This window comes from Kogia breviceps, chromosome 7 (genome assembly GCF_026419965.1).
Source record: "Kogia breviceps isolate mKogBre1 chromosome 7, mKogBre1 haplotype 1, whole genome shotgun sequence".
Lineage (NCBI taxonomy): Eukaryota > Metazoa > Chordata > Mammalia > Artiodactyla > Physeteridae > Kogia > Kogia breviceps.
This window is the reverse complement of record NC_081316.1, coordinates 79,377,590-79,393,260: the sequence shown is the minus strand read 5'-3', so window position 1 is coordinate 79,393,260 and position 15,671 is coordinate 79,377,590. Positions and strand designations below refer to the sequence as shown.

Below are 15,671 nucleotides of genomic sequence, written 5' to 3'. Positions count from 1 at the left end.
GGCAAAGTCAGTGGAGTTACAAGCAGGCTGATTCAAGGAACACTCGGTAGCTAAAATCAACAGCACTTCATGATGGATTGAACATGGGAGGGAGGCTGTTATGTTCCCCAGGAAGCAGACTCTAAGACAGAGATTACTGTGGAGGATGTTTACTAAGGAGTGCTCTCAGAGTCAACACCTGTGTAAGAGAGAGGATGAAAGTGGGATCGGGCAAAGGGAGAAGCTGAGCGGCCCAACAACGACCTCAGTCAACCCCACGAGGAGCTGTGAACATCTTTCAGAGTTGTCCTCTGTCGGGGTGAGGGAGCTGAACCTTTATACCTCTCTGCTGATCAGTCATTGTATGCAGGATGCCCCAGAAAGGGAACATGACCTTAAATGAGCCAGCTTTCTTCAGCTTAGGCAACTCCCAAAGGGGCTGACAGTTGTGGGTTATCTTCCAGCAGCGTTCTCAGTGAAGAAGGAGAGTAAATCCTTCATTTTTCGGCAGGAGTCTGGGCTTTTCGTCACAGCCTCCACCACAGGGGTGCAGGAGCATGAGGGAGTAAGGCATTCAGGATGATTTGTAAATTACCGATTTGTGCATCTTGATGGATGCACTTATGACCGTATGTTGTCATCGTTGGCTTACCTGTCATTTTCCCCCACTCGCTTGGGGGCTACTCAGGCACAGATCGTATCGGACAGCTAGTGTACAGCCCTATACCTGGCACATACTTTGCTGAATAAGTGAATGCCCGTCTACTTCTGTTTCCACTCCCCTTTCCCCTACATTCCCTTTGCTTCCCTGCTCCCACACCTTACCCGCATCCAGTGTGGGAAAAGTCCAGCAGGTTATCTGAAGCCTCACCTGTGCTGGAGCTGAACAAACAGCAAATCAGGCTGCTATGGTGGGGAGGGCAGGTAGTGCCAGGAGAAGGGGGGAGGGGGGCAGTTGACAACATTCCCACTGGCCTTAGGCTTAAATCCTCCTTCAATGTCTCATCCCTTATAAACTCAGTGCTAGCTGACCAGTTTCTCTCCAAAAGACTGATTGGCTAAGAGTCTCTGAATTGTGCATAAACTCAGACCTCATCCCCAGTCTAATGTCCTCTTTGACCAATAACTCCCACCTCTGACAGCTACTGCTGGAGGCCAGAGAATGGAATTCCAGGTTATATCAGAGTTTCTTTGGAATGGAGAAGAATGACATCAAGCAGGGCTGAACCAAGGCCGGCCCAAGGAACCCAGCGCAGGCCTGCGCAGGCACCCTTCGGTTTTGTTCCCGCTGTACTCGGGTGCTCCAGCCCCCTTCCAGCCCCCTCCCGTGGGAACCTGACGCCCTACACAGGCTGCGCCACCTGCGCTGAGAACAAACAGGGAGCGTCAGTGTGTCGGGTGAGAGTGGGCGCTGCCTGGAGACCACAGAGAAAGCCAGCCGCCTCCTCCCAGGTTATGCCTGTGCTGGTCTGGGAACCGAACCATACCCACTCCTGTTTATCCCAGGCAGTTCTCACCGCTACCCCGGCCGCCCCTCAACCCCCAAGTCACTCTTCGCCCAGGCAGCCCTTTTCCCCTTCCAGGGTTCCCCGGGGGAAAATGCTGCCCCTTCCCCATCCTTGCCCTCAGAGGAGGGTTCCTTGAGCGCTTCGGGTGGAACCGTGGGTGCTGGGACTGAGGTAAGAGGTGAGGATGCGGGAGCTACCCCAGCCCCGAGGCGAGGAGCTGCAGGGAACTACCAGCGATGGTGTCGCGGTCACTGCGGCAAAGTAGGGAACCCGTGGCGCTCCGCGCGGGCTAAGGCATCTGCGCTGCAGCCAGGGATCCCAGCATGCGGCCCCGTCTCCACGTTCCCCGACCCACCAGGGAAAGATGCTAGACCCCACGGCAGCCGGGCTCTACCCTGTCCCTCTTACGTTCCCTCCTTGCCCAACCTCCCTCCTCACAACCTCTCCATCCACTCCTAACCTCTCTCCAACCCTCGACAGCGCGCGCGCGCGCGCGCGCGCACACACACACACACACACACACACACACACACACACACACACACACACACACACACACACACACACACACACACAAACACGCTCCCGAGAATTCTCCGGAACCGGGACGCTGGCGAAGGGGAGTGGGCGGGAAGGAAATCTCTAAGAGAAGACCGGAGAGATCTAAGGAGGGGGCGAGGACAGTCATGGGGGTCGGGGGTGGGAGGACGGGTAAGTCCGGATCAGGAGAGGGGGGCGGAGAGTCACCTGGCAGGACAGAGGCGGACCCGAGCCTGGGAGGGAGGCGAGCCGAGGCGGGGCGAGGAGAGGAGGAGCGGAGGGGCGGGGGCCGGGGTTGGGGGCGGGAACCAGGCGGGGCGGGAGCCTCAGCCGGAATCTCCTCTGGAGCAGGTGGAGCCGCTGCAGGGAGCCGGCCCGGCCGAGCGCAGGGGACGGCGGATGGGCCGGGGCCATGGAGCTGCTGAAGCCGAACCGGAGCGTGCCGGGATACGGACCCGGGCCGGCGGCTTCCCTGTGCCGCCCGGGGGGCCCACTCCTCAACGGCAGCGGCACCGGCAACCTCAGCTGTGAGCCCCCGCGCATCCGCGGAGCCGGGACACGAGGTGGGTGCCTCCCTGAGCCCCGTCCACGAGCTCCTTCTCACTGCACCCCGCCACACTCACAGAGGCCCCCCACTGCTTCCCCAAACGCCCACGCTATCCCTTCATAGTACTCCGTCTGTCCCCAAACAGCTCCCCCGACGCATGTGTCCCCCACAGCTCATAAAACTCCATTGCAGCTTCACACTACCTGGTCAGAGCCCCTTCACACCCTGGTCCCCTGACCACCCCCAGAGCTCCTGGTCGCCCCCAACACACAGCCGCCTCCTAGACAGAGACGGTGGGAAGACAAGGACCTCTTCTGGCCAATCCTCCCAGGTCTCTCTCCTTTTGCAGCCAGTTCACGGAGCCACAGTGGGGAAGGAAAGAAAGGAAGGAAGGCAAAACTGGGGAAAAGGGATCTGGCTGGGGAAGGGGCACTCTGGAAGACCCGAGTGGGAAGTTAGCGTTATAATCTCCTGTGTCCCCCACCCAACCCGCTGCCTTCCCAAAAGAGATCCTCTAACCTGAATTAGACTGGACATTGGACTGAGGGGCTGCTCTCTAGAGCTGCCTGTCTCCAGTTCCTCAGATCCCCTTGCCTCGCAAGTTGGAATTTTTCTCAAGGGTCTATACCCTCCCTCTTTCGCTGTCTCCAGGTAATGTCTCCAGGTCCCTTCCAAGCCCCCTCTCCAACCTGCCTCTCCTTAGGTTTCAGCATCCTAGAGCCTGGCTGCCCCATTCATCATCCCACCCCTCTGTGCCACCTTCTCCCCCTCACCACCAGACTGCTTCCACCCACCCAGTCCCCAGAGTGACTTGCATTCCTCCCATCAGCCAACATCCACATTTTCTCAACGACTCAGCTCAAGTCTTCTTTTTCCCCTTCCTATACCTTTTCTTTCCTTAGATGGTTACTGGACACCTGCTATTATAGTCTCTGGGCTAGGTGCCAGGTACACAGGGCTGAACTAGACCCAGTCTGGACTGTCATCTCCAGTGCAAGCGGGAGGCAAAAACCAATGGGAAAAATCACGGTCAGCATTGGAATTCCCACAAGAGGGAGCAAACTCTGGGCACCCAAAGGAGATGGGGTCTGAAAACTTCACAGAGGGAACTTTGAAGTTGGAGTTCAGTAGGCAGAAAAGGAAGAAGTGGGATTCCAGGAGAGGGAACAGTGTTAAGCGCGAGGAGATTATTCCAAGCTCTAGAAGGGACAATGGGAATAAATTGCAATTCAAGTATTTATTTACCCCCATAAAATATTGCATGCATTCTCGACCAGTTGTCACACACTCTCTCATTGTTACACCCAGATTCTTTCACTCAACAAATATTTATGGAGCCAGAGGTTGTGCTAAGCACTAAGGACAGGAGTAGAGCAAAACTGACACAGCTCCTACTTCATGGAGCTCACAGTTCAGTGGGGGAGAAGGACAAGTAAGCAGAGAATTGCCGTACAGAGTGGGAAGTGCCGTGAGAGATTTGTGGGAACAAAGAAGAGGCGCACCTCTATCTAGCCTAGCCTAGGCTTAGGAATCAGAGTTGGCCTCCTGAGGAGGTGAAGGCTAAATTGAAATAAAAATTTAAAAGCTGAGGGAAAGCCAGCCAAGTGAAGGGGCAGAAAAAGCAAAAAGCATCTCAAGCAGAGGACCAGTATGTGTAAACAGCCAGAGTTTAAGTCCATGGCCCTTTCGTTCAGTGTGTCATAGTTTCTGTGTGCCTGAGACACGTACCATAAGAGAGGAATAATGAACACTCAAGATGAAGACCAGCTTAAAAGGTTTCCAGAGAGCCTCATGGGCTTTGTCTAAGGAGTATGGATTTTATCCTGAGCGCAATGGGAACTACTGAAATGTTCAGTAGTACTGCCAGGATTCGTTCTGTATTAAAGAGGATGGATTGGAGGACAATCCAGTGGAGAGAGGAGCATCCTTTAGAAGGCTATTATATTACATTGGTTCTGATGAAAGATGATGCTGGCATAGACGAAGCTAGTGGCAATGGGGATGGGGTGAATTGGGTGGATTTGACAGGCACTTCTGGAAGTGAAATCAACAGAACTTGATGATTTCTTAGAAATGGAGAGGGAGGAAGAGGTCAAGGGATGACACCTAGGTTTCTGGCTTAGACAATTGGATGGATGTTGGTGCTGTGTAATGAGAAGGATAACAAAGGAACAGAAACAGGTTTGAAGGAGATTATACATTCAATTTGGAGCCCACTGAGTTTAAATGCTGGTAAAATATCCAGGTGGAGTTACCCAGTAAGCTGTTGAATCCAAGGGTCTGGAACATAGGGGAGAGGTATGAGCTAGAAAAACAAACTTGAAAGGTGTTTGTCTCGAGGTGGTAATGGAAGCCATGAGAATAGATTAAATCATACAGAGTTGTGTCAGATGGGGGGAAAAAAAAGAGGTCCTGGGACAGGACCCTGAGGAAGACCAATTTTTAAAAAAATTTTATTTACCTATTTATTTTTATACAGCAGGTTCTTATTAGTTATCTATTTTATACATATTACATATATATGTCAATCCCAATCTCCCAGTTCATCCCACCACCACCCAGCCCTGCTTTCCCCCTTTCGTGTCCATACATTTGTTCTCTACATCCTGTGTCTCTATTTCTGCCTTGCAAACTGGTTCATCTGTACCATTTTTCTAGATTCCACGTTGATATATGATACTTGTTTTCCTCCTTCTGACTTACTTCACTCCGTATGACAGTCTCTAGGTCCATCCATGTCTCTAAAAATGACCCAATTTTGTTCCTTTTTATGGCTGAGTAATATTCCATTGTATATATGTACCACATCTTCTTTATCCATTCATCTGTCGATGGACATTTAGGTTGCTTCCATGTCCTGGCTATTGTAAATAGTGCTGCAATGAACATTGGGATGCGTGTGTCTTTTTGAATTATGGTTTTCTCTGGGTATATGCCCAGGAGTGGGATTGCTGGGTCGTATGGTTAGTTCTATTTTTAGTTTTTTAAGGAACCTCTATACTGTTCTCCATAGTGGCTGTATCAATTTACATTCCCACCAACAGTGCAAGGGGTTCCCTTTTCTCCACACCCTCTCCAGCATTTGTTGTTTGTAGATTCTCTGATGATGCCCATTCTAAAAGGTGTGAGGTGATACCTCATTGTAGTTTTGATTTGCATTTAGTGATGTTGAGCATCTTTTCATGTGTCTCTTGGCCATCTGCATGGGAAGACCAATTTTTAAAAGCCAAGCAGAGGAAGGAGAGTCCATGAAGTAGATCTAGATGAGACCATCAGAGAGACAAGAAGGCAAGGAAAAAAGAAAGTTTCAAGCAGAGTGGGAGAAGTGATGTGAAATGCTACCCATATAAGTCAGATAAGGTCATAACAGCATCCTTCCAATTCAATAACAAGGAAGTCTTAGGAGGAGCTGTGGGTGTTAGGGGGTGGCTACAGTTGGTAAAAGTTTGGGCCATGGGGGAGGGGTTATAAGAAGTGAATCAAGGTGTGCAGATAAAACTTTCCAGAAGTTTGGTAGGGAGAGAGAGAGAGAGACAAAGAGAAAACAGGATAGTGCTAGAAATAACATGGGGCTGAGGAGGATAACATGGGGTTGAGGAAGGGTGTGTGTGCATGTGCATGCGTGCGTGTGTGTGTGTGAGCACGCTCGTGCATAGTTTGTCTTTTGAGTGTGTATGTGTTGTAGAGATAAGGCCATTTTAAAAATGTTGATGGGGAATGGGCCGAGAGAGGAAGGTTGAAGTGCAGAAGATAACAGGGCTAGCTAATAGAGTAAGGGACCTTGAGAAAGCAGAATGTGAAGTGATTCAGAGCACAGGTCATCTAGATGTTGCTGCCCACACACATTTGGATGTGACACCTGGCAGTCAGAAGCTACCCACAGAGGCTCTGTAAGCCACACCCACTCAGCTGTTACCCCGACAGACGCATCTTACCCAGGCTCACTCCAGTGTTACCGACAGAAATATGGATGCTACTCACATTCTTCTGATATAATCCACATAGACTTGAATGTTACCCATGTTCACTCAGATGCTACCCACAGAAAAGCAGATGTCACCCACACTCACTTTAATATTGCCCATTTTCATTCAGATATGACTCATCCATCAAACACTCGCTTTTGTTTTATTATTATCCACATACAATCAAATATTACCCATGCTCACTTAAGTAACCCTTCTCCAGATATTACCCATAAAGTCATAGATATTACTCTTACATATTCAGATATTACCCGCAAAGACTCAAATACTACCTATGTTCGCTCAGGCGTTCAGTTATTTTACTCAATAAGCTTAACATCGTAATCTGTTAATATCTCATATTCACACCCACTTAAATATATTGCCCACATATACTTGCATATTTTACTACTGCGCAGTCAGCTATGTTCACCATCAGCTGGATATTCCCCCATTCACATACAGACCTCTGTACATTCATCCTTCCTGAAGATGTTACTTACAAAATGAGATGTTATCTGCAAACCCTGGCTCATTCAAATGTTACAACACTTACTCAGATATTACCTAAACTTACAGGCAACCCACACTCAATCTGATATTACCTATAGACACGTGGCTCTTACCCTTCTCCAGATATTGCCTACAGAAGTATATGTTACTCTCAGCCACCCAGATATCAGCTCCAAGACTAAAGTGTTACCCAGTGCTCACTCTGATCTTACCTACCTACACACCCTGCATATTATTTCTGCCCCTTCAATTAGAATCCATTAACATGTGGATGTCCCATCACCCAGCTCTTACCCACAATCAGCTAGATGCTGTCCATGCTCACCACAGAGGCATGGGTACTACTTTGATGCCTGAGTGATGGGTGACCAGATCCAACACACCAGTGAATGGCAGGATTTGAGGCGTCGGCAGCTTCAGTGTTCTGTGGAATCCTTTCTTAGAAAAGCCTGTTTTTGTTTCATGTCATGTCATCTGGATTTTTGTACCCACACGTCTCTGCCATCGTCTGGACAGAACACATGCAGGTCCTCTAGACCCCAGAAGCAGAACTGAACTGTCCCAGTCTTCTGAGTCCCCTGGTCTGATTTCTGCTCTCCTCTCATCACCAGCAGAAGGACACCCACAGATAGACTGTCAAGGCACTAGTGGCTGTACCCCAGGAGGTTCACCTCCCATTCTGCCACCCCTGAAGCCACTGCGGTCATTCATATGCCACCACACAAACATACATGGATGCATACACACACACACACACACACACACACACACACACACACACACACACAGAGTTTCCCCTGTTCTTAACATCCTGCATTAGTGTAGTACATTTGTTACAATTGATGAGCCAATATTGATACATTATTAACTAAATTCCATAGTTTACATTAGGGTTCACTCTTTGTGTTGTATGTTCTATGGGTTTTCAGAAATGTATAATGACATTTATGCACCATTACAGTACCATATAGAATAGTTTCACTGCCCTAAAAGTCCCCTGTGCTCCACCTATTTAGCCTTCCCTGCCTTTCCCAAGATCCCTAGCTCTAAGATTGCTTTTACTTAGCCTTTTCACATCTCCTAACTGTTCAACAGCAAAGACTTAGAGAGATGGTGATGACTGGAAATAAAGTAACAGCTGGAAGTGCCCAGTTAAACAGCAAAGCATTGTACAGTTGCTGGTCATTTTTACTGGGACTTTGTCCTCTAGTTTTCATTGGTCCCCACACAGATTGGGAACTTCATAATAGAGGACCTAGCCCCATCTTTCAGCTACACCACAATTAGCCAAGTTCAAGGATATGCACGAGATCCATTAGCCAGATGAATGAATGAGAAATGTGCTTTTCACAGTTTAGAGTGCCGTACAAACTTGAGGTGTGGTTGTTGAATCAAGAACTAGTTGAAGAGAGGGACTTCCCTGGTGGTCCAGCGGTTAGGACTCAGCGCCATCGCTGCCAGGGCCCAGGTTCGATCCCTGGTCGGGAACTAAGATCCTTCAAGCCCCGCGGCACGGCCAAAAAAAAAAAAAAAACTAGTTGAAGAGAAACATTCAGAGGACAGAGGAGGAGGTGTTAGAGAAGATAGAACTAGAGAGATTAAGGGTAGAGGGAGAGAGGCAGAGAGAGGCAATGGACTGGGAGGAGACATAGAGTACAAGATAGACCACCTGCTCTATTTTTCTGGGTCCAAGGACCTCTGACAGAGATCCCCCTCCCAAAGTTCTTTATTTCCCCCTACACACACACACACACCCCTCAAATTGTCACACATAAACCTTCCATAAGCCTTCCCTGCAGAGAGAGGTCCAGCTTCTAAATGAGACACAGGTGGTTTGTATATAATAGTAAAAGTAACACATCCAAAATCACAGCCTGTCATTTGTCCCCTCCCCTCCACCAACAAAATCCTCTAACATGGGTCTCTAAAGAGACAGAGGCAGCTAGGAGAGCGCATGCTGGAGCTTTAGAAGCACAGAGGTGAAAGATGGATGAGAAGGGACAGAGCAAGTGCATTTATGTGGAGAGTGACAGAGATCCATTTAAGATTCTTCAGCAAGCAGGTGTTAATAGCTCCTGTGCAGGGGACATTATGCCAAATGCTAGGGACATGCTGGAGAACATGGTGGGCATTGCCCGTGTGCTCAAGAGCTCATAGTCTAGTGGTGGAGATAGAAAATGAACAGAATAATACAGTGAGAAATGCCATGGTAGAGTATAGAGGGGGACAGCATCATGAATGACAGAGAAGGGAGGAAGTGGTAAAAGGCAAAACATTTTAGAGATCTAGAGACTGGCTTCTATTCTGAATCAGCTCCTAACTTACTGGGTGCTCTGAACAAGTAATATCACTGCTCAGTTCAGTTAGGGGATCTCTTACTCAGCACTTACTCGAAGTCTACAACAACTTCTGAATAAGTACAAACTATTGTTATGGGAAAACAGTTTAATTTGGGAGCTCTGGCCAAAGTCAGCCAATGTATGGGGCTATGAAAAAAGGCCCTGCAGCTCTGGGCCCTTCCCTCCCACCAACTTGGCAGGCTCTGTCCCTGCCCTCTCTCCCTCCAAGCTCCAGTCTCCCTCATGCTGAGGCCATGGGTGACTGGGTCCAGTTTAATTTAATTCTATTCAATTTTGTCTGGATTTGCTTGGCTGTGATATGGAAGCCCAATGATGAATCCTTCTCCCAATAGGCAATGACAAAAATGAATGGGGTCAGCACTTTGTCTAGCCCAGCAACACTACATGTCCCTCCTGTGAGCTCCCAGAGCACTCTGTGTATTCCTCAACCTCACTCCTTATCACACCATGTGACAATTATCTGTTTATACATCTGAGTTTCCCTCTAGACTGTGAGCTCTCAGATGAGAGCTCACAGGGCATTTGCCATGTCCTCTTTGTCCCCAGGGCCTGGTATAAAGGGAGTCCTCTGTAAATGCTTGTGGAGTGAGAATGACTGTTTATAGATAATTAAAATATAAGGCAGAAAGTAAAAACGGTTCTAACAGATGTGTAGGGAACATGCATGGTCAGAGGAAGGGGAGATTAGCTCCAAATAAGGTGTCCAGAAAGGCCTAACAGAGGAGGGGGCAGTCTGTCTGAGTCTTGAAAGACAGTGGTGAATAGGAATTTACCAGATAACAGAAAACAAGTTTGTTATTGAAAGTCATTAATGGGGGGGAGGTATTAACAGTGAGGGGGGGGCAGTGAAAGAGCATTTTAGGCTGAGAAACCGACATGAGCAAAGGAGAGAATCAAGAGTGCACATGCTGCCTTCCAGAAACCGAGTCATCCGGTGACTTAAGTTGGGTGCATTGCAGGGAGGAAGTGGGAGGAGGAAGAGGGCAGTTCTGGGAGAATCTGGATGACAAGCTAAAGGGTTGCAGACAGGTGAGAGTAGGTGAAGGGTCTTTTTGTTTGTTTGTTTTGTTGTCCTTGTTGTTTTTTAAGACAATAATGACATGCTCGGACCTGTGTTTCAAAAGATAGTGGGTGGTCAACTGGGTCGAATGCTGCCTGGAGGTCAAGTAGAATAAGCTGAGGAGAGACCTTTGGATTTAGCAGTTAAAGCTCAGTAACCTTGAGAAGTGTCCAAACAGTAATGGCGGAACAGGTCACTGGATTGTAACAGATTGAGGGGTGAATGAAAAGATGGAAATAATCTTTTCAAGAAGTTTGGCTGCAAAGAGAAGGAAGGATTTGGAACAAAGCTTGAGAAGGGACAGGCTTTCTTAAGGAAGAGTAGAGTTAGCCCACTTTAACTAGGCCTCCAGGGGTTAGAAGGGTAAAGGATTCAAGTTCACCGTTTACTGAGTGGGTCCTCGGGGTTGGGGGCGGGGGCGGGGATTTGGAAAGCAGGGGATCTGGCTGGGTAGTGGGGGTTGGAGGACTGGGGATAAGTGAAATTGGATAGCCGGCTGAGTGGGGGCCAGGACTCCTACTGACACCTCCCCGTTTTCCCTACCCAGAACTGGAGCTGGCCATTAGGGTCACCCTCTACGCTGTGATCTTTCTGATGAGTGTCGGAGGAAATGTGCTCATCATCGTGGTCCTGGGACTCAGCCGCCGTCTGAGGACCGTCACCAACGCCTTCCTGCTCTCACTGGCAGTCAGTGACCTCCTGCTGGCCGTGGCTTGCATGCCCTTCACCCTCCTGCCCAATCTCATGGGCACATTTATCTTTGGCACCGTCGTCTGCAAGGCGGTTTCCTACTTCATGGGTAGGTGAACAACCGACCTGGCTCCCTTACCCCTCTTCTCTTCTAAAGTCCTTGCCGGATGTAGGGGGTCTTTCTCCGTCAGCGGGTATGGAAGTCACACTGATGAGTGTGTAGTACAAGTTTCCTGGGTGACCCCTTCCTCTTCCCTTGCTAGGCGTGTCTGTGAGCGTGTCCACCCTAAGCCTCGTGGCCATCGCCCTGGAGCGGTACAGCGCCATCTGCCGACCACTGCAGGCGCGTGTGTGGCAGACGCGCTCACACGCGGCTCGAGTGATCGTAGCCACGTGGATGCTGTCCGGACTGCTCATGGTGCCCTACCCGGTGTACACTGCCGTGCAGCCAGCGGGACCTCGTGTGCTGCAATGCATGCATCGGTGGCCCAGTGCGCGAGTTCGCCAAACCTGGTGAGGGTCCCTATGACCCATTCCTGGGAATTCCCTTCTCCATCTCCATCAGATACTCACGAGCATTACCCAGAATCTCCCTCCAGCTGCTCTAACAATTATCACTACAATTCCCTTTCCCACCACCCTGGGATTCCCATTCGGGGCTTCTCCCCAGTTCTCTAACCCTCCCTGGCCACGTACCCAAATCCTACTTCTACCTCCGGGGCCTGGCCACCAGCCCTAGACCATCAGCCCTTGCGTCTCCCTCCATCTGTGATTGTAGCTGGGCGGAGACCCGCGCGATCGCTCTGTGCTCTGTCTCTAGGTCGGTACTGCTGTTCCTGCTCTTGTTTTTCGTGCCCGGGGTGGTTATGGCGGTGGCCTACGGGCTTATTTCCCGCGAGCTCTACTTAGGGCTTCGCTTTGACGGTGACAGTGACAGCGAGAGCCACAGCCGGGTCGGAAGTCAAGGAGGACTGCCCGGTGGGACCGGACGAGGTGGGTGAAATCCAGGAGGGGCGGGACTTTGGGAAGAGGAGGGACATAAAGTGGGTGGGGCGGAAAGGTGTGTGAGTAGGAAGAGAGACTGGCAATGAGGGGGTTGGGGGGAGTCCGCTGGGGATTTGGAGAACTCAGCCTTCCGTTCTGACCGCCCACCGTCTGTGCTCAGGTCCTGCCCACCCGAACGGGCGTTGCGGGTCCGAGACCCGGCTGGCTGATGAGGACGGCGATGGCTGTTACGTGCAGCTTCCGCGCTCCCGGCCTGTACTGGAGCTGTCCGCGCTGACCGGACCCACGCCTGGGCCAGGATCCGGCAGCCGGCCGGCCCAAGCCAAGCTGTTAGCTAAGAAGCGCGTTGTGCGGATGTTACTGGTGATCGTTGTGCTTTTTTTCCTGTGTTGGTTGCCAGTGTACAGCGCCAACACGTGGCGCGCCTTCGACGGCCCCGGTGCACATCGCGCCCTTTCGGGTGCGCCCATCTCCTTCATCCACTTGCTAAGCTACGCCTCTGCCTGTGTCAACCCCCTGGTCTACTGCTTCATGCACCGTCGCTTTCGCCAGGCCTGCCTCGACACCTGCGCCCGCTGCTGTCCTCGGCCTCCGCGAGCTCGCCCCAGACCTCTACCGGACGAGGATCCTCCCACCCCCTCCATCGCCTCACTGTCCAGGCTGAGCTACACCACCATCAGCACGCTGGGACCTGGCTGAGGGGTGTAGCGGGAGTGGGAGCTGAGGCAGAACAGACAGACTGGCCCCATCCAGACACCCAAGAGACACAGACCAACGGACACAAGAGACTACTCACCCCAACACACAGGAAAAGGTGGCTTACCCCACACAGGAAAGAAGGCACTTGATGTGGGACTGAGCCTGGTACACAGAGACATGGCACTGACCTTGGACATACAGACACAGTGTCCCTAGCTGTGGACTATCTCCGCACTGTGGAAACTCTGACAGGGGCTGACTTGCCTCTCACACACATAGTAATGGCATTGAATCTTTTAGGGCTCTGGAGCCTGGCACAGGAATGACTCCTGAGATGCTCCAGGCTGCCCCCAGTTTGACCTCACCGTGCCCTTCCCCAATCAGCGCTGCAAACACCAACCTGCCTAATCTCACACTGCCCAGACCAACAAGCTGTTTTGCACTGAAAAGTCCTTTCATTCCTTTCCAGTTAAATACTATAGGCCTTCCCCTTCTCCCTTACCCAACTTTTTCAAGAAATAATAAAAGACTTGGCTTCCCCCTTAATTTCCTTTTTGGACTTTTTTGGGGCACGCGTGGAGGCACAGGATTTTGTACAGTCCTCTCCGTCAGGTCCCTCCCCTGCTGCTCCTGTGCATGACTCCCTGCCAAAAAGCCCATGGTCTGAGTCTAGATGAGGCTGTGTGAATTCTCTCCGAGTGGTCAACCTGGACCCACCTCACACCACAGTCGTATGCAGTAGCTGGGAATGGAGGTGCGGCTGGGAGGTGGGACATCCATGACACATAATGATTCCTGAGCACATTGTCCTAGAGTGGTACCATTGTTAAGGTACTGTATTAATAGATGCACATTAAAATTTTGATGAAAAGAGGAAGCAGTGTATGATAAGACTCAGTTTATTCAATGTGTATTTGAAACACCATGGGTCAGAACATGACAGGTATACAGAATTAATTAAAGAGTAGGGCCTTTTTAATGCACTCTTCACTGTGGAAATACCCTTACTGGCCAGCAGCAAGGAGGAGAGGTAGCGTGGAGAGACAGGGGCCTGGACCTGAATAGGAGTCCCAGAGCCCAGCCTCCCTCTTGACTATAAGACTGATCCAGCCTCAGAGAGGGACAGAGACAGCAACACCACCACTCCACACACATAATGACAAACAGGAAGAACAGATGACCTCACCAAGGGGACATACATAAATAAACAGAGGCGTGGTATGCTGGAAGAGGGCTCCTTGACACTTCATCTTGTAACAGATGGGGAAACTGAGACCCAGAACAGGAAAGAAAGCTGCTCCAGGTAACACAATAAATTGGACCAAGACAGAAATAATCCTATTGAAGTAGGCACTGAGCTGGAGGTGGGAGAGACACCATACCCATCAAGGGGCAGACCCAAGTTCTGTGGGGTCTGGAGCTTATAAAACTGGGTGCCCTTTTTTAAGAAAAAAGAAATTACAGATACAAAATTGCTAGGATACTGACCAGGGCCTTTGGAAGAGACCTGCGCAATGAGGAGCCCTGAAATTTAAGCCTCATTAGCTTCTCAGCCAATAATATCTCTAAAATCCACCCACTATGCTGGACAAAGGCTGGATGGAGTGAAGGGTAGTGAGAAAGGAGAGTGGTCTTCCATTTACCAATGCTGAGCTGCTCCCATCCATCCTTTCTAGAGGGCTCTGGGCTGCAAGAGGCAGGAGGAAGGAAGAAAAGGGTGGAGAAGGCGTTCCAAGCTGTCAACTAAGACAGCACTGGTTAAAAATAGAATCCCAGCTGGTCAGAGTTGTGGCAAGTAAGATATTGGACCTTTTTCTCTCATGCCAGCTTTCCGGGGGGTGGAAATAAGGTTGCCCATTGCCCTTGCAGCATTCCCATCCCCCATCCCCACTATCCCTTCTGAAGGAGAGACCGCCTTGTTGAGGCTGCCCCACTGTCAGCCCCTCCAGCGGGGCCTGGGCTCCTGCTGACCATCAGATGGAGGTGGGGAGCTCAGTGGGGGAGGGATCAGTCCAGCCTCTCAGCCTGGAGTAGGAGCTCAAGTACAGCGGCCCAGGGCTAGCCTAGAACCTAGTGCATAGGCACGGCCAAAATAACACCATTTCACACACTGTGCAGCCCTTTCGTCTACAGAATACTTACACATCCATCACTCTACCCTGTGCCCTATCTAGTTATCAGATGTGGAACCTTGGGATCCTCCCATCTTTTTTCCATCTCTTGAAATCTGACAAAATATTTCAGGTCCAGATGTAATACCACTGTCTCCACGAAGTCCTGCTTGGTCACCCTCGCAAAGCTGGTCTGCTTGTAGAGTACTTACTGCTTTCTCTCTTCTGTCATACTTACTTGTATTCCCGCCTGATTTCCCATCCTGGGCAGGGAACATCATGATGTCATGGCAAGATGACTGAGCCTGGGCCTAGAAGGTGGGGTGATGGAGAGGGTGGGGCTGAAATCTAATGCTTCTTGGTGCTGTGTGACAGGAGTTTGTATATACCAATTCATTTCATTCTCAAAACTCTTCTCCAGAACAATTTCATTTGACAGAAGAGGAAAGTGAAGCTGAGAAAGCTTAGGGAAGTTACACAAGCTCTACAGCTAGAACGGAGGCAGGAACTGAGCTCAGGTATCTGCCTCCAAAGCTTTGTTTCTTTCCATTATGCTGTTTTGCCTTCTTTCAAGCCTTGAAGATCTGGGTACCAGTGGAACTGCCTTTTGAAAGTTGTGTGATTCTGCGCAAGTTATCTTAGTGAGTTCTCAGTCTCACCTGTAAAATGGAAATAATTACATTAACTTCTGTGA

General features: G+C 50.2%; 1 protein-coding gene across 3 annotated transcripts; it reads left to right on the top strand.

The window, feature by feature from the left end:
- Window positions 1-1,353: 1,353 nt before the first annotated feature.
- On the top strand, window positions 1,354-13,743 carry CCKBR (cholecystokinin B receptor). Of its 3 annotated transcripts, none has more exons than XM_067038768.1 (6): window positions 1,354-1,377; window positions 2,379-2,590; window positions 11,020-11,271; window positions 11,426-11,675; window positions 11,983-12,155; window positions 12,328-13,743. In XM_067038768.1, the coding sequence occupies exons 2-6, from the start codon at window positions 2,440-2,442 to the stop codon at window positions 12,864-12,866; spliced, it is 1,365 nt and encodes a 454-aa protein (XP_066894869.1). In that variant the 5' UTR covers window positions 1,354-1,377; window positions 2,379-2,439; the 3' UTR covers window positions 12,867-13,743. The 3 variants fall into 3 exon arrangements, with proteins under 3 accessions (XP_066894869.1, XP_058925534.1, XP_066894868.1); XM_059069551.2 differs by lacking the exon at window positions 1,354-1,377 and adding an exon at window positions 1,390-1,658; XM_067038767.1 differs by lacking the exon at window positions 1,354-1,377 and adding an exon at window positions 1,977-2,198.
- Window positions 13,744-15,671: the final 1,928 nt, after the last annotated feature.

Excerpts from the sequence above, each read along its gene's own strand:
- CCKBR (XM_067038768.1), top strand. The coding sequence starts at position 2,440 with ATGGAGCTGCTGAAGCCGAACCGGAGCGTGCCGGGATACGGACCCGGG. Across the intron at positions 2,591-11,019 it reads CCGCGGAGCCGGGACACGAG|AACTGGAGCTGGCCATTAGG; the intron begins GTGGGTGCCTCC and ends TTCCCTACCCAG. Across the intron at positions 11,272-11,425 it reads GGCGGTTTCCTACTTCATGG|GCGTGTCTGTGAGCGTGTCC; the intron begins GTAGGTGAACAA and ends TTCCCTTGCTAG.